Source organism: Oncorhynchus gorbuscha, linkage group LG18 (assembly GCF_021184085.1).
Source record: "Oncorhynchus gorbuscha isolate QuinsamMale2020 ecotype Even-year linkage group LG18, OgorEven_v1.0, whole genome shotgun sequence".
Classification (NCBI taxonomy): domain Eukaryota; kingdom Metazoa; phylum Chordata; class Actinopteri; order Salmoniformes; family Salmonidae; genus Oncorhynchus; species Oncorhynchus gorbuscha.
The window spans coordinates 17,541,582-17,564,505 of record NC_060190.1 but is presented as its reverse complement, the minus strand read 5'-3'; the positions used below and the strand labels follow the sequence as shown (position 1 = coordinate 17,564,505).

General features: G+C 44.0%; 1 protein-coding gene across 1 annotated transcript; it reads left to right on the top strand.

Annotated features, from left to right (window-relative positions):
• Positions 1 to 2,485: 2,485 nt before the first annotated feature.
• Positions 2,486 to 9,027, top strand: LOC124004038. The gene is made up of 6 exons (XM_046312778.1): positions 2,486 to 2,783; positions 5,770 to 5,963; positions 6,802 to 7,617; positions 8,207 to 8,267; positions 8,534 to 8,604; positions 8,687 to 9,027. Exons 2-6 carry the CDS (start codon positions 5,786 to 5,788, stop codon positions 8,773 to 8,775), a joined length of 1,215 nt encoding a protein of 404 aa, XP_046168734.1. The 5' UTR covers positions 2,486 to 2,783; positions 5,770 to 5,785; the 3' UTR covers positions 8,776 to 9,027.
• Positions 9,028 to 22,924: the final 13,897 nt, after the last annotated feature.

Below are 22,924 nucleotides of genomic sequence, written 5' to 3'. Positions count from 1 at the left end.
TAATGAGTTGTAAATTCATTAATTATGCATGAAGTAGATCGAGACCAGTCTTAAAAGCCAGGTAACAGTGTTTATTGCAAGAGAGTACTACCACATACACATATTTCCACAGGTTAAAAACTGAAAATGACGTCAGCGTTTTCTAAACGTTCTATCTCTTAGAGGCCCTATAGTTTCTCAAGCTTTCGCTCCACGCCTGAAGTCAAGGTCAGTCAGTATAAATCAGCATTCCAGACAGTCTGGAGATAGCCCGTTCCTGCCACCTGGAGATTGTACAAATGAATGAACTAAGGAACAGACCTTCATTGTTACTAAACTCCTGACTACATTATATACAATTGGGAAAGGGAGCAAGAGAGAAAATTCATATGTACAGTACATTATAGCATTTGGACTAGTCAGTTCTGATTGGAATGTATACATAATTAGTCATTTCAACCATAATTTCCTCCAACAGGCGATCATGTGTGCAAACAATTGTACACAAGTATAAACACCATGGGACCACGCAGCCATCATACCGCTCAGGAAGGAGATGCGTTCTGTCTCCTAGAGATGAACGTACTTTGGTGCGAAAAGTGCAAATCAATCACAGAACAACAGCAAAGGACCTTGTGAAGATGCTGGAGGAAACCGGGACAAAAGTATCTATATCCACAGTTAAACGTGTCCTATATCGACATAACCTGAAATGCTGCTCAGCAAGGAAGATGCCACTGCTCCAAAACCGCCATAAAAAAAGGCCAGACTACGGTTTGCAACTGCACATGGGGAGAAAGATCGTACTTTTTGGAGAAATGTCCTCTGGTCTGATGAAACAAAAATAGATATGTTTGGCCATAATGACCATCATTATGTTTGGAGGAAAAAAGGGGAGGCTTGCAAGCCGAAGAACAACATCCCAACCGCAGAGCACGGGGGTGGCAGCATCATGTGGTGGGGACTGGTGCACTTCACAAAATAGATGGCATCATGTGGCAGGAAAATTATGTGGACATATTGAAGCAACATCTCAAGACATCAGTCTTGGTCGCAAATGGGTCTTCCAAATGGACAATGACCCCAAGCATACTTCCAAAGTTGTGGCAAAATAACTTAAGGACAACAAAGTCAAGGTTGTGGAGTGGCCATCACAAAGCCCTGACCTCAATCCTATAGAAAATATGTGGGCAGAACTGAAAAGGCATGTGCGAGCAAGGAGGTCTACAAACCTGACTCAGTTACACCAGCTATGTCAGGAGGGATGGGCCAAAATTCACCCAACTTATTGTGGGAAGCTTGTGGAAGGCTACCAAATACTAATTGAGTGTATGTAAACTTCTGACCCACTGGGAATGTGATGAAAGAAATAAAAGCTGAAATAAATAATTCTCTACTATTATTTCACATTCTTAAAATAAAGTGGTGATCCTAATTTACCTAAAACAAGGAATTCTTACTAGGATTAAATGTCAGGAATTGTGAAAGACTGTTTAAATGTAGTTGGCTGACGTGTATGTAAACTTCCGACTTCAACTGTATGTGCTTTTACCAAGCGACAGTACCCACATTTTCTGAACAGCTCGGGACACTACACAAACCCAGTGAACCTGAGCCTGGAATATCATGAGCCTGGAATGTCTGAAAAATAGGCAGTGTACACATAGATTGTACAACACATTTGAGACAGTACAACACATTTGTGACACAAAGGGGAGTTTGTCTGCACAAAAATGTTTACACAACCGTTGTCTCAAGTGATTTATACATCATTTGTACAACCTGAGTGTGTAGGGGGACATAGTGTTCGGTTATTGAATACAGAGCCACATTTCTGAATGCTTTGTTCAGAAAATGCAAAGAAAGACAAAGAAAACATGATGGCATCTTAAGTTCTTGCTTGATTGGTTATGGTTTCTATTCAAGGTATTGTGAGTTGAATGGTAGGCAGGATGGGGCTCATATTACACATTGTTATAGCTTCAGTCTTGAGTTCTCATCTCAAAACACCCACAGTAATTGACATAATCCGGTGATCACAGTGACTAGGCAAAAATAAAGAATAAATGCCAGTTTACCGGTCAACCATGTATGCATAGTGTTGTGCACCTTGCAAACATGTGTTTTCATTGTGTTCAGTGTGTTCAGTTGGGTAATACACAGTAATATCATGGGATTATGTGTTTGTAGAATGTTTGATTTTGGGATAAAGTGAAGTCCATTTGAACAGGTGTTGGTCTTGGATGGACCAACGTGTTAGTAACCTAAACCACAAACACAGATGAAAGTGATAATAAAATGAGGAGTCAATTATGACTGCCACTGAGGTCCTTTAGATAAGAATCCTGTCAGGTGTAGCCCATTACTGCTTGGCTGTAACAAAAAACTGCACCGACACCAGCCCTGGCAGGTGACCAGATTGCCCAATCCTGGTTTGAAGTGATGTTTAGAGTTTGTGTCATCTTCATACCATTGTTCTCATGCTACATTATGCCTAACGCAGACTTGCCCGTTAACACCTGAGCTTCACTCACACTTTTGCATTGAAGATCTACAGTGTCTGTGTACATACTGTACTTTCCATTACTTTGCTGAAGGGATGGGTTGTCACCCAGTGGCCCGAGAACAAAATGTGAAGAATTGGCACACCTGGCTACCCGTCCGGCTACCCGTCCGGCTACCCATCCTTCCAGTATAATAACCCTGATGTGTTGTCTGTCAGACACAGAGGAGTAGGTACAGCTCGATCAGCTGTGCTGTTTTACACTGAACACTGTTCATCGCTTACCGGAACTGAACGACTGGTAAGGACATTTTTATTTAACGGACTCATTGTTTTGACCTGCGTTGTTCTATTGTATGTTGAATGTTCAGTGAAAAAGTTCATATAGGTACTTTGAGAAATGTGATGTACTTTGAGAAAATGCGTGTTTTGATAATTGAGGTCTCACAACATCACCGATTTGCTAGCTCAGGAATATCCAAATATAAATATGTAAATAAATATACATTTTAAAATTGTATATATTTTCTATATTTAAATACAAGAATACATTTTAAAAAGTTGATGTTTATTCATCCCTTACGGTGATAGCTTTGAAATATATTGGTACACTTGACAATACATTTTAAAACATACATGAAAGTGTTGGTTGAAAAATCCTTAAATTACCTGCTCAGGTTTCATATTTTTTTGTCTACAACAATAATGTAAAGCCTCTCATGAACTTGAATTGAGGAGTTTCATTCAAAAACGATATTATTTAGGTACCTTCATGTGTGTCAAATATTACTGTTCTCAGATTCTTAATTAATAGATTTTAGATGTGTCTTAAAATGGGTTTTGTTGCAGAATTATATACATTGTTTAGCTGGAATGTAATGTTCGTATCCTGTATATTTGACTGTGATATGTGGTTGTATCACCTAGTTATCTTAAGATCAATGTACTAACTAAGTCGCTCTGGAGAAGAGCATCTACTAAATGACTCAAATGTCAATATTAAATATTGTAAATATTTTACATACAGATCTCATGTTACTGTATTGATTAATTTGGTTTATATATTGACGTCACAAATGTATGATAAGTTCTCTATTAAAAATGTAGTTACTTATCACATTTGACGGTGTAAAACCCAGCAGTGCTACTTATTCCTCTGAGAGTGAGAAGGATATATAGCGTTTTGCCACAAAACATTATTATTTGTCTCTCTGAAATTAAACCATCAAGTGATAGATTTCAAACAAATACACGTCTGTCATTGAACACCATGCCACGATTAGATGGTGAAAAAAAAACATCCATCTCTTTCATAAGTTCTTTAAACAATAAAAGCTCATTTACCAACATTTCAGAAAATGGATATACTGCAAACGATCAAAAAACATGTGAAGAATTGCTGTGTACAGTGCTTTCGGAAAGTATTCAGAACCCTTGACTTTGTCCACATTTTGTTAAGTTACAGCCTTACTTTAATGACGAAGAAAAAACAGGTTTATAGAAATTGTTGCAAATGTATATATTTTTTAAACTGAAATATCACATTTACATAAGTATTCAGACCATTTTACTTTGTTGAAGCACCTTTGGCAGCCATTACAGCCTTGAGTCTTCTTGGATATGACACTACAAGCTTGGCACAAGCTTCTTCTCTGCAGATCCTCTAAAGCTCTATCAGGCTGGATGGGGAGCGTCACTGCACAGCTATTTTCAGGTCTCTCCAATCGGGTTGTTCAATCGGGTTCGAGTCCGGGCTCTGGCTGGGCCACTCAAGGACATTCAGAGACTTGTCCTGGAGCCACGTTGTCTTGGCTGTGTACTTAGGGTCCTTGTCCTGTTGTAAGGGGAACCTTCGCCCCAGTCTGAGGTCCTGAGAGCTCTGGAGCAGGTTTTCATCAAGGATCTCTCTGTACTTTGCTCTGTTCATCTTTCCCTCGATCCTGACATCCCAACATCATCCCAACAGCATGATGCTTCCACCACAAGCTTCACCGTAAGGATGATATTGGCCAGGTGATGACCGGTGCCAGGTTTCCTCCAGACGTGATGCTTGGCATTCAGGCTAAAAAGTTAAATCTTGGTTTCATCACACCAAATAATGTTGTTTCTCATGGTCTGAGTCCTTTAGGTGCCTTTTGGCAAACTTCAAGTAGGGCTGTCATGTACCTTTTACTGAGGAGTGGCTTCCGTCTGGCCACTCTACCATTAAGGCCTGATGGATGGTGTGCTGCAGAGACGGTTGTCCTTCTCTAAGGTTCTCTCATCTCCACAGAGGAACTCTGGGGCTCTGTATGAGTGACCAACAGGTTATTGGTCACATCCCTGACCAAGGCTCTTCTCCCCCGATTGCTCAGTTTGGCCAGGTGGCCAGCTCTAGGAAGAGTCTTGGTGTTTCCAAACTTTTTCGATGTAAGAATGATGGAGGCCACTGTGTTCTTGGGGACCTTCAATGCTGCAGACATTTTTTGGTACCCTTTCCCAGATCTGTGCCTCGACACAATCCTGTCTCGGAGCTCTACGGACAATTCCTTCAACCTCATGGTTTGGTTTTTGCTCTGACATGCACTGTCAACTGTGAGACCTTATATAGACAGGTGTGTGCCTTTCCAAATCATGTCCAATCAATTGAATTTACCACAGGTGGACTCCAATCAAGTGTTCTCTGTTTGTCTGTTGCCAGTTTGTCTTGTTTGTCAAGCCAACCAGTGTTTTGTGTCAGCTCCTGCTTTTCCCCAGTCTCTCTTTTTTCGTCCTCCTGGTTTTTGACCCTTGCATGTCCTGACCTTGTACCCACCCACCTGACCACTCTGCCTGCCCTTGACCCTGAGACTGCCTGCCATCCTGTACCTTTGCCCCACCTCTGGATTACAGACCTCTGCCTGACCTGACCCTACCTGCCGTCATGTACCTTTGCCCCACCTCTGGATTACAGACCTCTGCCTGACCTGACCCTACCTGCCGTCATGTACCTTTGCCCCACCTCTGGATTACAGATCTCTGCCTGACCTGACCCTACCTGCCGTCCTGTACCTTTGCCCCACCTCTGGATTACAGATCTCTGCCTGACCTGACCCTACCTGCCGTCCTGTACCTTTGTCCCGTTGCTGTAATAAACATTGTTACTTCGACGAGGTCTGGATCTGGATCTTAACTTGATTCCTGATAGTATAGCGTTTTGGAATGAAACTCTTCAATTGTGCCCTTTGTGTAGAACAGCCTTACAGCTTCTCTTTGTAGGATAATCATGTATTTTGTTATCCTATATCTTTCCATACCATTCTAAACAGATCACCCAGAGACAACATGAAGCTGGAGCTGCTGGTGGTGTTGGCTGTAGCAACCCTGGTTCCCAGCCTGTCTGAGGGGCTGCTGCTCTCCAAATGTGAGCTGAAGAACAAACTGGCAGAGGCTGCTGACCAATTCAATCTGACTGAGAAAAATGCAGCAAAGGGTGTCGAACTGGACGACGTCTTGGCCAAAAGTGGGTTGTGAATTCTATGTAGTCCGATTGTATTTCTGCGAGTTTCGAGAGATTACTTGAAGGTGGTGTGAGATAGCGAAAAACGTCAATGTTACTGCACAACGTCTCAAATTTAGTTAAAGGGGAAGTATTTAACAACTTAATGTTAAAGCGGTCGTCAACCTAGAAGTCTATGGGCCTGGAGACGTTTTCTTTAAAGAGCCACTACAAACTTCAGTGAACTTCAGCCTAAATCAATTGGGATGATAAGGGCAATTTACAAAATTGAATGGCCAAATCAAGTGAAATAAACTCAATATTTGATTAAAGTTCATTAAAGGTGATTTGGCCATGAAAAATAACATTGCACGGTTGCCCCTAGCTAGCTAAGGTTAGTTGAAGTTTGTAGTGGCTGTTTAAAGAGAGAGAAAAAAACATGGATTACAGTTTATTAATAGACTACTTTCAGGGTGAGGAACCATCCAACATCAAGTTGTAAAATACTGAACTTCCCCTTTAATGATGGCACCCTGAGGATCATGTCAGGCTTTTTATCACATCAAACCCTTTATTTTTTGCCTTTATTTAACTTGGTCAGTTTAGAACAAATTCTTATTTTCAATGACAGCCTAGGAACAGTGGGTTAACTGCCTGTTCAGGGGCAGATCAACAGATTTGTACCTTGTTAGCTCTGGGATTTGAACTTGCAACCTTCTGTTGGACTAGTAACCTTCCAGTTACTAGTCCAATGCTCTTACCACTAGGCTACCCTACCTCCAGGTACTGCTGTTTTAAAACTTCCAAATATATAATCTCTCTCTATTCCCTTCCTGCTCTCACTGTGACTTGGTTGGTTCAGTTATCTGCAGTTTGGACCTAAAGTCTAGCTTAAACACCAGCCTTGTGACCAACCTTGTCCTGCGCAAACCTATCCTGCATAAACCCAAAAGGCGCCCCATCAGCAGGAGACCTGTGAGACTGTTCGGGTGCAAACGTCCAGGTAGAGATGTTGAGTCGAAGGAAGATGGAGTCAGCTCTGAGGGAGAAGAGGACAAGCCTAGACCTAATGGGAAGCCTGGGGGAATGAGCCCAAGACCTATAGGAAAGCGCTGGGGAATGCAACCAAAACCTATTGGGGAAACAGAGGGAGTGAGCCCAAGATCAGAGAGGCCCGAGGGGAAGGGACCGAGACCGAGACCGAGACCGGGACCGAGACCAGGGAGTCCTGCGAGAGGAAGGAACAAGCGTGAGGCCGAGGAGTCCACTGGTGATGAGGAAGAACATGACAAAGTTGAGGCGCAAGAAAGCAAAGCGGCTGAGGAGGAAGAGTTTGGCGGCTATGAGGACGAGGGTGATGAAGATGAGGTTGACGAGGATGAGCTGGACGAGGAGGACCTGGAAAAGTTAGAGGCGGAGCTGGACGAGCAAGAAGGAGAGGAACTAAATGAAAGAAAGGGGAACAGGAGGAAGAGACACATCCCAAAGCAGTTCAGAGGTCACGGACACAGCCGCAAGCCACTGCCTCGTAAGCCGATGCACAAGCCATTCAGGCCATTCAAGCCGATCAAGACCCTGTCCTTCAGCTTTTTTGGTCTCTTCCAGCTGAGCAATCGCCTCGCCTGCATCTCCTCCAACAACACTCGCTCTCTCAATCTCTGTAAGACAGAGTGCAGCTGTGAGTACAAACATCTTTCTGTCCACAACCTGTTGAGCAGAATGTCATCAAATGCCTGCATGTATGTATGTAGAGTACATGTATGTATGTAGAGTACATGTATGTATGAAAAAATGAATGAAATAATAAACGTCAGGCTTTTGATCAAACCCTTTCTTTGGTGTTCAACAACACACCTCCAGGTACTGCTGTTTAAAAACGTCCAAATACATAATCTCTCTCAATTCCCTTCGTGCTCTCACTGTGACTTGGTTGGTCCAGTTATCTGCAGTTTGGACCTAAAGTCTGGCTTAAATACCAGCCTTGGGACCAACCTTGTCCTGCGCGAATGAATGAATGAATGAACGAACGAATGAACAAACAAACAGATGGATTGTTCTTGTGTCATGAACAAAGACAAGACAAGAGAATAGAACTAGTGGGTTTCGTAATCAACCTCACTTCCCTGTAATCACACTCACTCCGTTTAGTCCTACATTAGCGAACCATTTTAAGGTGCAGGGCTAAGATACCTGCAACGTGCACACAAAGGCCTTAGGTAATTGACGGGAACTGTACTGACTGTATGACTGTGTTTCTGCCCTTCCAGCCTTCGTTGATGTTGACATCCGTGATGACATTGCCTGCTTTGTGAAGTCTCATGCCTGGATGTAAGTTAAGGACAATGACATTGATGTCACACTGATCTTGATCCATAAAACATGAATTAGAGTGAAGCAGCCCCCTGACAGCACAAAAGAGGTGTGGTTTGGGCCTTAATTACTGAAATCTTATTCAATAGAAATTTGACATTCAAAATGCAATAACATAAATGGTTACTTTTGTACGGTAATCGCCTTTTAAGCCGTTGTACAACTTTGAAGCAAGAATATACAATAAGAAAATAATCATCACCATTTTCATTTGTGTATTCCAGGAAAGCTCTGAGGTTCCCATGGAAATGTGCCAAGCTGCAAGCCTCTGAGTACTTTGAGTGTGACCAACCACTTAATAACAGTACTATGAGTACTTTGAGTGTGACCAACCATTTAATAACAGTACTATGAGTACTTTGAGTGTGACCAACCATTTAACAGTACTATGAGTACTTTGCAAACAACAACATGGCATTTTCCTTCCTTCTCTGAATTCTTATCTTCTGCTAAAAGCGCCACTTAGCAGATATGCTACTTTCCATCACTTCTAGATGGCGTGCTAGGAAGGATTTGAGCCCGTTTTCCTTGGGACAACAAGTGCCTCCTATAGACATTAGGTAACAATATCCCATTCTCGTGCTCTCCTCCAACTGTCCAACTACCACCAGTAAGGAAGTTCAATTGAACAGATGCCATTTTGTTGAAAATGCCTCCTTTGTTGCTTGGTAACATTTCCTTCTTTGAAAAACCAAAATACATAAAATGATCATAAAGACTTTTGGTTTCCAGTGTATTATTTCCTACATGCCAATATCTGAATGTCTGTACATTGCTTGTGTGTATTAAATAAATACAATTCTATTAAATGAAGCATTCCATTTTAATCTCAAAGAACTGAAACCCAACATGTATTATTAAGTTGTCATTATATGGAGGGATGATCATGGTATGAAATGAGATATGTAGAATAGAAGCTACCAACTGGGTACAGACATCAATTCAACGACGTGGTGGAATAAGTACCCAATAGTCATACTTGAGTAAAAGTAAAGATACCTTAATAGAAAATGACTCAAAATGACTCATGACTCTTTGGTTTTAAATATACTTAAGTACGTAAGTATCCAAAGTAAATGTAATTGCTAAAATTTACTTAACTATCAAAAGTAAAAGTAAAAATAATTTCACATTCCTTATTTTAAGCACAACAGAAGACACCATTTTCATTTTTTTAAATGTTTTTTTTAACAGATAGCCAGCGGCACACTCCAACATTTAGACATAATTTACAAATAAAGCATGTGTGTTTAGTGAGTCTGGCAGATCAGAGGCAGTAGAGATGACCAGGGATGTTCTCTTGATAAGTGTATGAATTTGACAATTTCCCTGTCCTGCTAAGCATCAAAATGTACTTTTGGGTTTAAGGGAACAATGTATGGAGGAGTAAGGAGCACATTAGTTTCTTTAGTGAAGTAAAAGTAGTCAAAAATATAATAGTAAAGTAAAGTACAGATACCCTAAGAAATGACTTAAGTAACACTTTAAATTGCCAATTCAACGTCTATCTCACGTTGGTTCAATGTAATGTTGTTGAAATGATGTGGAAACAACATTGATTCAGCTAGTGTGTGCCCAGTGGGTATTAACAGAACATGTCATGGGCCTTGGGTCAGTGGATGTTTGGAGCTTTGAAAAAAAAAATGGGGGTAACAACAATAACAAAAATGACAAACATACCTAAGCAAACTTGGTATATCCCAAAAATATAGCCTGTGCACTGATTTAAATAATATCTTGTGGTTCCTCTAATGACAATTTTGTCATTTTGAAAACATGATTAACAAAGTAATCTGTACACATTGCATAACTTGATTATTCATCAAACTGACTGGGAGCAGAAATCTGCCCAATATTAGCCAAATAATGTTAATTCTGCACAAAATCCCCAATTTAGACAGGCCCACTGGGCTAAAGATGGACCAGCCCATCTCTCATTTGCCAGAATTTCACTGTGGCCATTCTGCATCTGATTACTTATAAATCTCACTGACTACAATACAGCCTCCTAAGAAACATCCTGAAGGAAGCCACTGAGTGCTTGGGCTGGGGTACTGGAGAATGGGAGCAACTGCAATGACATAGCAAAAATGACAATAAACCAGCAACCAAAATTTGTTCTGTGAACGTTCCCAGAACATTCATTAGGTTGCCCTAAAAGTTATAATAACACAAAATGGTCCAGTTGTGCCGATGATAATACAGTGTTTATATAAAACATTTGCCTGGTGATGAAAGAACGTTCCCAGAAACAGTTTCTTATTACATTACCTGGAAACCCAATAAAAACATTAGGGGAATGTTCTGTGGTGGTTTTTTACAGATGTTGTGTACAACCTTTGAGGGAATGTTAGAACATTCTAAGGATATTTCATTTCAAACATTTTTTCTGAAAAGAATAAACTGTAATTGTTTATCAAAAACATGTTTATGGGATGTTATCATCCTAATGTTAGATAAAACCCTAACTAAATGTCCTGGGTGTTATGCAGGTGAATGAGGACCCAAAAGCGACTTGGCGAAAACAGAGTTTTTAATCCAGTAAAGTAACTTTACAATCAAAAGGCATAATTCTACTCGTAATGACGAGAACAGACTGGAGACTTGATCAAGAACTGCAGGTTGCCTCGGGAAGGCACTTGAACGTAGCAGACTCAGACACCTGCTCACCACGCAGCATCTGAGGGAAACACGACACGACAGGGCGATACATAGACACAGCACGGTGAACAATAGACAAGGATCCGACAGGACAGGAACGGAAAACAAGGGAAGAAATAGGGACTCTAATCAGGGGAAAAGGATCGGGAACAGGTGTGGGAAGACTAAATGATTGATTAGGGGAATAGGAACAGCTGGGAGCAGGAACGGAACGATAGAGAGAGGAGAGAGAGGGAGGGGGAGAGAGAGAGGGATAGAAAAAGGGAACGAACCTAATAAGACCAGCAGGGGGAAACGAACAGAAGGGAAAGCATAATGACAAGACAATATATGACAAAACATGACAGTACCCCCCCACTCACCGAGCGCCTCCTGGCGCTCTCGAGGAGGAACACTGGCGGCAACGGAGGAAATCATAGATCACAAACGGTCCAGCACGTCCCGAGAAAGAACCCAACTCCTCTCCTCAGGACCGTAACGAAAAACGATAAAAAGGGAAACTAGGGTACTACTCTAAAAAAAAAAATATGAGACACGGGTAGAGAACTGAAAGCTTAAGAGCAAACAGAACCAAACGACAAAAGGAACGGTCGCCCCCTCCAACCACTGTCGCCATTTGCCTAGGGCTAAACGGATGGCGAGCAGTTCGCGGTTAGCCACATCATAGTTACGTTCCGACGGTGACAGGCGATGAGAAAAATACGCACAAGGGTGGACCCCATCGTCAGTATCGGAGCGCTGGGACAGAATGGCTCCCACGCCCACCCCCCGACGCGTCAACCTCAACAATAAACGGTTTAGTGACGTCAGGTGCAACAAGGATAGGAGCGGATGCAAAACGCTTCTTGAAGAGAACAGGACAACAATCATACGACCGGTGAGGAGGAAGGGAGTTGGTTCTGGACCGACTGAAGACCGTGCGCAGACCATGATACTCCTCCGGCACTCCTGTCAAATCACCAGGTTCCTCCTGAGAAGAGGGGACAGAACAAACAGGAGAAATAGCAGACATTAAACACTTCACATGACAAGAAACGTTCCAGGAAAGGATAGAATTACTAGACCAATCAAAGAAGGATTATGACACACTAGCCAGGGATGACCCAAAACAACAGGTGTAAAAGGTGAACAAAAAATCAAAAAAGAAATGGTCTCACTATGGTTACCAGATACAGTGAGGGTTAAAGGTAGTGTTTCATATAATATACTGGGGAGAGGACTACCATCCAAGGCAAACATGACCGTGGGCTCCCTAACTGTCTGAGAGGAATGTCATGTTCCCAGAGCCCAGGCTTCGTCCATAAAACAGCCCTCCACCCCAGAGTCTATTAATGCACTGCAGGAAGCTGCCGATCCGGTCCAGCGTAGATGGACCGGTAAAGTAGTACAGGTACTTGACGGAGAGGACCGTCTAGTAGCGCTTATCAGTCGCCCTCCGCTTACTGATGAGCTCTGGCCTTTAACTGGACATGAAATGACAAAATGACCAGCGGAACCGCAATAGAGACAGAGGCGGTTGGTGATTCTCCGTTCCCTCTCCTTAGTCGAAATGCGAATACCCCCAGCTGCATGGGCTCAACACCAGAGTCAGTGGAGAAAGATGGTAGTGTCGGAGAGAGGGGAGACACAGTTAACGCGAGCTCTCTTCTATGAGCTCGGTGACGAAGATCTACCCGTCGTTCAATGCGAATAGCGAGTTCAATCAAAGAATCCACGCTGGATGGAACCTCCCGAGAGAGAATCTCATCCTTAACCTTAGCGTGGAGTCCTCCAGAAAACGAGCGAGCAACGCCTGCTCGTTCCAGTTACTGGAGGCAGCAAGAGTGCGAAACTCTATAGAGTAATCCGTTATGGATCGATTACCTTGACATAGGGAAGACAGGGACCAGGAAGCTTCTTTCCCAAAAACTGAACGATCAAAAACTCTTATCATCTCCTCTTTAAAGTTCAGATAATTGTTAGTACACTCAGCGCTTGCCTCCCAGATAGCTGTGCCCCACTGCCGAGCCCGACCAGTAAGGAGTGATATGACGTAAGCAATCCGAGCTCTCTCTCTTGAGTATGTGTTGGGTTGGAGAGAGAACACTATATCACACTGGGTGAGAAAGGAGCGGCACTCAGTGGGCTGCCCAGAATAACATGGTGGGTTATTAACCCTAGGTTCCGGAGGCTCGGAAGAACCGGAAGTAGCTGGTGACACGAGACGAAGACTCTGATACTGTCCTGAGAGGTCGGAGACCTGAGCGGCCAGGGTCTCAACGGCATGTCGAGCAGCAGACAATTCCTGCTCGTGTCTGCCGAGCATCGCTCCCTGGAACTCGAGAGTAGAGTAGAGAGAATCCATAGTCGCTGGGTCCATTCTTGGTCGGATCCTTCTGTTATGCAGGTGAATGAGGACCCAAAAGCGACTTGGCGAAAACAGAGTTTTTAATCCAGTAAAGTAACTTTACAATCAAAAGGCATAATTCTACTCGTAATGACGAGAACAGACTGGAGACTTGATCAAGAACTGCAGGTTGCCTCGGGAAGGCACTTGAACGTAGCAGACTCAGACACCTGCTCACCACGCAGCATCTGAGGGAAACACGACACGACAGGGCGATACATAGACACAGCACGGTGAACAATAGACAAGGATCCGACAGGACAGGAACGGAAAACAAGGGAAGAAATAGGGACTCTAATCAGGGGAAAAGGATCGGGAACAGGTGTGGGAAGACTAAATGATTGATTAGGGGAATAGGAACAGCTGGGAGCAGGAATGGAACGATAGAGAGAGGAGAGAGAGGGAGGGGGAGAGAGAGGGATAGAAAAAGGGAACGAACCTAATAAGACCAGCAGGGGGAAACGAACAGAAGGGAAAGCATAATGACAAGACAATATATGACAAAACATGACACTGGGAATGTTCCCGGTTTGCTGTGAACCCGGTAAATGTGTTGCAAGTCCACAATTGACATCTCTGTTTGTTCTGAACACTCTATAGTTTTAATTAAAGATCGGACCCTTTTTTTTTCAATTTTTGCCTAAAATGGCACCCAAATCTAACTGTCTGTAGCTCAGGACCTGAAGCAAGGATATGCATATTCTTGATACCATTTGAAAGGAAACACTTTGACGTTTGTGAAAATGTGAAAGTAATGTAGGAGAATATAACACATTAGATCTGGCAAAAGATAATACGTGCGTTTTTCCTCCCATCATCTTGAAATGCAAGAGAAAGGCCAAAATGTAATATTTCAGGTTAGGCACAATTTAGATTTTGGCCACTAGGTGGCAGCAGTGTAGGTGCAAAGTTTGAGACGGATTCAATGAACCATTGCATTTCTGTTCAAAATGTTGCATCAAGACTGCTCATATGTGCCTAATTGGTTTCTTAATACATTTTCAAGTTCATAACTATGCACTCTCCTCAAGGAAAGCAAGAGAAGCAGAGTGGGCAGTGGGACCATTGAGCATTATGAGCATGGACAAGGGAGCTGAACAGGGTGGGAATAAAGTTGGAGAAAGCTGAACTTTATTAAAATCCTCTACGATATTTTTTTATTTCACCTTTATTTAACCAGGTAGGCCAGATGAGAACAAGCTCTCATTTACATCTGCGACCTGGCCAAGAAAAGGCAAAGCAGTGTGACAAAAACAACACCACAGAGTTACACACAAACAACCGTACAGTCAATAACACAAAATAAAAATCTATGTACAGCGTGTGCAAATGTAGATGAGTAGGGAGGTAAGATAATAAATAGGCCATAGAGGTGACATAATTCAAATTTATCATTAACACTGGAGTGATAGATGTGCAGATGATGATGTGCAAGTAGAGATACTGGGGTGCAAAAGAGCAATAGGTAAATAACAATATGGGGATGAGGTAGTTGGGTGTGCTATTTACAGATGGACTGTGTACAGGTACAGTGATCGGTAAGCTGCTCTGACAGCTGATGCTTAAAGTTAGTGAGGGAGATATAAGTCTCCAGCTTCAGTGATTTTTGCAATTCGTTCCAGTCATTGGTAGCAGAGAACTGGAAGTAAAGGCGGCCAAAGTAGGTTTTGGCTTTGGGGATGACCAGTGAAATATACCTGCTGGAGCACGTGCTACGGGTGGGTGTTGCTATGGTGACCAGTGAGCCGAGATAAGGCGGGGCTTTACCTAGCAAAGACTAATAGATGACCTGGAGCCAGTGGGTTTGGCACGAATATGTAGTGCGGGCCAGCCAACGAGAGCATACAGGTAGCAGTGGTGGGTAGTATATGGGGCTTTGGTGACAAAACGGATGGCACTGTGATAGACTACATCCAATTTGCTGAGTAGAGTGTTGGAGGCTATTTTGTAAATGATATCCACCGAAGTCAAGGATTAGTAGGATAGTCAGTTTTACGATGGTATGTTTGGCAGGATGAGTGAAGGCTTTGTTGCGAAATAGAAAGCCGATTCTAGATTTAATTTTGGATTGGAGATGCTTAATGTGAGTCTGGAAGGAGAGTTTACAGTCTGACCAGACACCTAGGTATTTGTAGTTGTCCACATATTCTAAGTCAAAACCGTCCAGAGTAGTGATGCAAGGCTGGCGGTGGAGCAGTTGGAGGCCACAGAAGGAGTGTCGTATGACATTGAAGCTCGTTTGGAGGTTTGTTATCACAGTGTCCAAAGAAGGGCCAGATGTGTACAGAATATTGCTGTCTGTGTAGAGGTGGATCAGAGAATCACCAGCAGCAAGAGCGACATCATTGATATATACAGAGAAAAGAGTCAGCCTGAGATTTGAGCCCTGTGGCACCCCCATAGAGACTGCCAGAAGTCTGTACAATAGGCCCCCCGATGTGACACACTGAACTCTATCTGAGAAGTAGTTGGTGAACCAGGCGAGGCAGTCATTTGAGAAGTCAAGGCTATTGACTCTGCCGATAAGAATGCGGTGATTGACAGAGTCGAAAGCCTTGGCCAGGTCGATGAAGATAGCTGCACAGTACTGTCTTTTATCGATGGCGGTTATGATATCGTTTAGGACCTTAAGCGTGGCTGAGGTGCACCCATGACCAGCTCGGAAACCAGATTGCATAGGGGAGAAGGTACGGTGGGATTAGAAATGGTCGGTGATCTGTTTGTTAATTAACTTGGCTTTCGAAGATTTTAGAAAGGCAGGGCAGAATGGATAAAGGTCTATAACAGTTAGGGTCTAGAGTGTCTCCCCCTTTGAAGAGGGGGATGACCACGGCAGCTTTCCAATCTTTGGGGATCTCAGACGATACGAACAAGAGGTTAAACAGGCTAGTAATAAGGATTGCAACAATTTCAGCTGATCATTTTAGAAAGAGTGGGTCCAGATTGTCTAGCCCAGCTGATTTGTAGGGATCCAGATTTTGCAGCTCTTTCAGAATATCAGCTGTCTGGATTTGGGTGAAGGAGAAAAGGGGGAGGCAAGTTGCTGCAGAGGGTACAGAGCTGTTGGTCGGGGTAGGGGTAGCCAGGTGGAAAGCATGGCCAGCCGTAGAATAATGGTTATTGAAATTCTTGATTATCGTAGATTTATCAGTCATGACAGTGTTTCCTAGCCTCAGTGCAGTGGGCAGCTGGGAGGAGGTGCTCTTATTCTCCATTGACTTTACAGTGTCGCAAAACTTTTTGTAATTAGTGCTACAGGATACACATTTTTGTTTGAAAAAGCTAGCCTTAGCTTTCCTAACTGACTGAGTATATTGGTTCCTGACTTCCCTGAAAAGTTGCATATTGTGGGGGCTATTCGATGCTAATGCAGAACGCCACAGGATGTTTTTGTGCTGGTCAAGGGCAGTCAAGTCTGGGGTGAACCAAGGGCTGTATCTGTTCTTAGGTCTACATTTTTTGAATGGGGCATGCTTATTCGCCCTCCAGGTCCCCTCTGAGAGTTCATCAATGAACTTGATGCCTTGATAAGCTCCTTTCCTGAGGACGGCTCACCTCTCACAGTTCTGGGCGACTTTAACCTCCCCACGTCTACCTTTGACTCATTCCTCTCTGCCTCCTTCTTTCCACTCCTCTCCTCTTTTGACCTCACCCTCTCACCTTCCCCCCTACTCACAAGGCAGGCAATACGCTCGACCTCATCTTTACTAGATGCTGTTCTTCCACTAACCTCATTGCAACTCCCCTCCAAGTCTCCGACCACTACCTTGTATCCTTTTCCCTCTCGCTCTCATCCAACACTTCCCACACTGCCCCTACTCGGATGGTATCGCGCCGTCCCAACCTTCGCTCTCTCTCTCCCGCTACTCTCTCCTCTTCCATCCTATCATCTCTTCCCTCTGCTCAAACCTTCTCCAACCTATCTCCTGATTCTGCCTCCTCAACCCTCCTCTCCTCCCTTTCTGCATCCTTTGACTCTCTATGTCCCCTATCTTCCAGGCCGGCTCGGTCCTCCCCTCCCGCTCCGTGGCTTGACGACTCATTGCGAGCTCACAGAACTGGGCTCCGGGCAGCCGAGCGGAAATGGAGGAAAACTCGCCTCCCTGCGGACCTGGCATCCTTTCACTCCTTCCTCTCTACATTTTCCTCTTCTGTCTCTGCTGCTAAAGCCACTTTCTACCACTCTAAATTCCAAGCATCTGCCTCTAACCCTAGGAAGCTCTTTGCCACCTTCTCCTCCCTCCTGAATCCTCCTCCCCCTCCCCCTCCTCCCTCTCTGCAGATGACTTCGTCAACCATTTTGAAAAGAAGGTCGACGACATCCGATCCTCGTTTGCTAAGTCAAATGACACCGCTGGTTCTGCTCACACTGCCCTACCCTGTGCTCTGACCTCTTTCTCCCTCTCTCTCCAGATGAAATCTCGCGTCTTGTGACGGCCGGCCGCCCAACAACCTGCCCGCTCGACCCTATCCCCTCCTCTCTTCTCCAGACCATTTCCGGAGACCTTCTCCCTTACCTCACCTCGCTCATCAACTTATCCCTGACCGCTGGCTACGTCCCTTCCGTCTTCAAGAGAGCGAGAGTTGCACCCCTTCTGAAAAAACCTACACTCGATCCCTCCGATGTCAACAACTACAGACCAGTATCCCTTCTTTCTTTTCTCTCCAAAACTCTTGAACGTGCCGTCCTTGGTCAGCTCTCCCGCTATCTCTCTCAGAATGACCTTCTTGATCCAAATCAGTCAGGTTTCAAGACTAGTCATTCAACTGAGACTGCTCTTCTCTGTATCACGGAGGCGCTCCGCACCGCTAAAGCTAACTCTCTCTCCTCTGCTCTCATCCTTCTAGACCTATCGGCTGCCTTCGATACTGTGAACCATCAGATCCTCCTCTCCACCCTCTCCGAGTTGGGCATCTCCGGCGTGGCCCACGCTTGGATTGCGTCCTACCTGACAGGTCGCTCCTACCAGGTGGCGTGGCGAGAATCTGTCTCCTCACCACGCGCTCTCACCACTGGTGTCCCCCAGGGCTCTGTTCTAGGCCCTCTCCTATTCTCGCTATACACCAAGTCACTTGGCTCTGTCATAACCTCACATGGTCTCTCCTATCATTGCAATGCAGACGACACACAATTAATTTTATCCTTTCCCCCTTCTGATGACCAGGTGGGAATCGCATCTCAGCATGTCTGGCAGACATATCAGTGTGGATGACGGATCACCACCTCAAGCTGAACTTCGGCAAGACGGAGCTGCTCTTCCTCCCGGGGAAGGACTGCCCGTTCCATGATCTCGCCATCACGGTTGACAACTCCATTGTGTCCTCCTCCCAGAGCGCCAAGAACCTTGGCGTGATCCTGGACAACACCCTGTCGTTCTCAACTAACATCAAGGCGGTGGCCCGTTCCTGTAGGTTCATGCTCTACAACATCCGCAGAGTACGACCCTGCCTCACACAGGAAGCGGAGCAGGTCCTAATCCAGGCACTTGTCATCTCCCGTCTGGATTACTGCAACTCGCTGTTGGCTGGGCTCCCTGCCTGTGCCATTAAACCCCTACAACTCATCCAGAACGCCGCAGCCCGTCTAGTGTTCAACCTTCCCAAGTTCTCTCACGTCACCCCGCTCCTCCGCTCTCTCCACTGGCTTCCAGTTGAAGCTTGCATCCGCTACAAGACCATGGTGCTTGCCTACGGAGCTGTGAGGGGAACGGCACCTCAGTACCTCCAGTCTCTGATCAGGCCCTACACCCAAATAAGGGCACTGCGTTCATCCACCTCTGGCCTGCTCGCCTCCCTACCACTGAGGAAGTACAGTTCCCGCTCAGCCCAGTCAAAACATTTCACTGCTCTGGCTCCCCAATGGTGGAACAAACTCCCTCACGACGCCAGGACAGCGGAGTCAATCACCACCTTCCGGAGACACCTGAAACCCCACCTCTTTAAGGAATACCTAGGATAGGATAAAGTAATCCTTCTCACCCCCCCCCCCCTTAAAATATTTAGATGCACTATTGTAAAGTGGCTGTTCCACTGGATGTCATAAGGTGAATGCACCAATTTGTAAGTCGCTCTGGATAAGAGCGTCTGCTAAATGACTTAAATGTAAATGATATTCAAGATGGCGTGGACAGCACTTAAAGAGAAACCAGGTATCCTCTACTGACGGGATGAGGTCAATATCCTTCCAGGATACCCGGGCCAGGTCGATTAGAAAGGTCTGCTCGCTGAAGTGTTTTAGGGAGTGTTTGACAGTGATGAGAGGAGGTCGTTTGACTGCGGACCCATTACACACGCAGGCAATGAGGCAGTGATCTCTGAGATCCTGGTTGAAGACAGCAGAGGTGTATTTAGAGGGCAAGTTGTTCAGGATGATATCTAAGAGGGTGCCCATGGTTACAGATTTAGGGTTGTTCCTTGATAATTTGTGTGAGATTGAGGGAATCTATCTGAGATTGTAGGACGGCCGGGGTGTTAAGCATGTCCCAGTTTAGGTCATCTAACAGTACGAACAATGAAGATCGATAGGGGACAATCAATTCACATATGGTGTCCAGGGCACAGCTGGGGCTGAAGGGGGTCTACAACAAGCGGCAACAGTGAGAGACATGTTGCTGGAAAGGTGGATTTTTAAAAGTAGAAGCTCAAACTGTTTGGGCACAGACCTGGATAGTATTACAGAACTCTGCAGGCTAACTCCGCTCCCTTTGGCAGTTCTATCTTGTCGGAAAATGTTAGGGATGGAAATTTTGAGTAATCATGACGCGAGTGACCAATCAAAGCTCACCATGGCTTCCTAACCCTACCCAGAAAGTACACATACAGTACCAGTCAAAAGTTTGGATACACCTACTTATTCATTGGTTTTTGTTTATTTTTACTATTTTCTACATTGTAGAATAATAGTGAAGACATCAAAACTATGAAATAACACATATGGAATCATGTAGTAACCAAACAAGTGTTAAATAAATCAAAATATATTTTATATTCCTCAAAGTAGCCACCCTTTGCCTTGATGACAGCTTTGCACATGCTTGGCATTCTCTCAACCAGCTTCACCTGGAATGTGACCGTCTGGAAGGAGTTCCCACATATGCTGAGCACTTGTTGGCTGCTTTTCCTTCACTCTGCGATCCCAAAACAACTCAATTGGGTTGAAGTCGAGTGATTCCGGAGGCCAGATAATTTTATGCAGCCTTCATCACTCTCCTTCTTAGTGGAATAGCCCTTACAATGCCTGGAGGTGTGTTGGGTCATTGTCCTGTTGAAAAACAAATGATAATCCCACTAAGCGCAAACCAGATGGGATGACGTATCTCTGCAGAATGCTGTGGTAGCCATGCAGGTTAGGTGTGCCTTGAATTCTAGATACATCACAGACAGTGTCACCAGCAAAGCACACCCATACCATCACACCTCCTCCACCATGCTTCACGGTGGGAACCACACCTCCATTCACCTACTCTGTGTCTCATAAAGACTCAGCGGCTGGAACCAAAAATCTCAAATTTGGACTCATCAGACCAAAGGACAGATTTCCACCAGTCTAATTGCTTGTGTTTCATGGCCACAGCAAGTCTCTTCTTCTTACTGGTGTCCTTTAGTAGTGGTTTCTTTGGAGCAATTTGACCAGGCATGATTCTTGCAGTCTCCGCTGAACAGTTGCTGTTGAGATGTGTCTGCTACTTGAATTCTGTGAAGCATTTATTCGGGCTGCAATTTCTGAGGCTGGTGACTAATGAACTCACCCTCTGCAGCAGAGGTAAATTTGCGTCTTCCTTTCCAGTGGCGGTCCTCATGACAGCCAGTTTCATCATAGCACTTGATGGTTTTTGCGACTGCACTTTAAGAAACTTTCAACGTTCTTGAAATTTTCCCTATTGACTGACCTTCATGTCTTAAAGTAATGATGGACTGTCGTTTCTCTTTACTTATTTGAGCTGTTCTTGCCGTAATATGGTCTTTGGTCTTTCACCAAATAGAGCTATCTTCTGTATACCAACCCTACCTTGTCAAAACACAACTGATTTGCTCAAACAGATTTAAAACGAAATAAATTCCACAAATTAACTTTTAACAAGGCACACCTGTTATTTGAAATGCATTCCTGGTGACTACCTCATGAAGCTAATTGAGAGAATGCCAAGAGTGTGCACAGCTGTCATCAAGGCAAAGGGTGGCTACTTTGAAGAATCTCAAATATAAAATCTATTTAGATTTATTTGACACTTGTTATGTTCCTACATCATTCCATGTGTTATTTCATAGTGTTGATGTCTTCACTATTATTCTACAATGTACAAAATAGTAAAAATAAAGAAAAACCCTTGAATGAGTAGGTGTGTCCAAACTTTTGACTGGTACTGTATATCGCACCGACATCGGCCCGATGTATACATGATACATCCGGCAGATGTTGTATGGAGAGTGTTTTCACATTGGCAAGATCTCGCCGAGACTTCGGCCATTATTTACTTTAAAAAGTAGGTTACCTTCGTACGTCCATCCAAATAATTCCAGCATTCGAACAGTGCACTGTGCACCCGGCAACTTTCCTTCAATTCGCAAGTGGCGGAAACTATCTGACCGGATAAAGCATCCGAGGAAGCAAAACAGTGCCCCTTTGTCTTACTAAGCCTGTACGTATCCCAGGTTTGTTGTTTTTTACATTATAGAATATTAGCACAGTGGGGTCGGCGAGGGGGGCGGCAGTCCTGCTTTCAACTTACTATTATTGAAAGTTAGAAGAGTAGAGTGCAATTTCGAAATTGGGTCACGTATCATCATCTGTTCCTCTTGTCATGTCAGTCATTTTATACCTTAGAGACTTGAAATGTCCAGATCAACTAGTCAGCGTACGTTTTTTAGCTAGGTTTTTTTTTAGCCCATAGATTTTGTTTGAGTCACTCAAATATCACACGAATACCCATTGAATGTGGCAAAATGTATAGAATTTCCAGACAATGAGCTTTAAAACAGCAAAATGTTATCTGCACCCTATGACAAATTGTGTACAATTGCAGGAAATATGTTTTAAACCTGCAAAATGTTCTCTCCACCAACAAGAGGGGTGTGAACAGTTTGTGTCATGAACAGTGCTTGTGCCCATAGAAATGATGTTCCCCAATACTAGAAGGGGGGCCTGAGTGAAAATGTTTAGAAATGCCTGATAGAGCAGACACTCTCGTCCAAAGAGAACTTAGTGACATGCCTGACTTTTCTCGTCCAGACAGCATCAGATACGCGGGCTTCAAATACATCTCCTCTGCCTCAATGATGATGGAAGTATTAATAGCAGGTCCTGTCTTTTTAGGAAATAAATGCGTATTGTATCCTCTTAGAGTCTGAGAGCCCGGGGCTGGGTTCTAGTAAGCTAACATGGAATTGTTTTAAGATGGTCATACCAAGGATAATTTAGCTATTTGATTGTGTCTTTTATTACCCCTGTAGGTATCACATTGTTTTATGAAACATTGAATTTGGAACTATGTTTTGAAGTGTCTGTCATATATCTGGGAAATATAAGGAAAATCTGGAAAATGAACATAATTTTTTACAGTGGAATTAC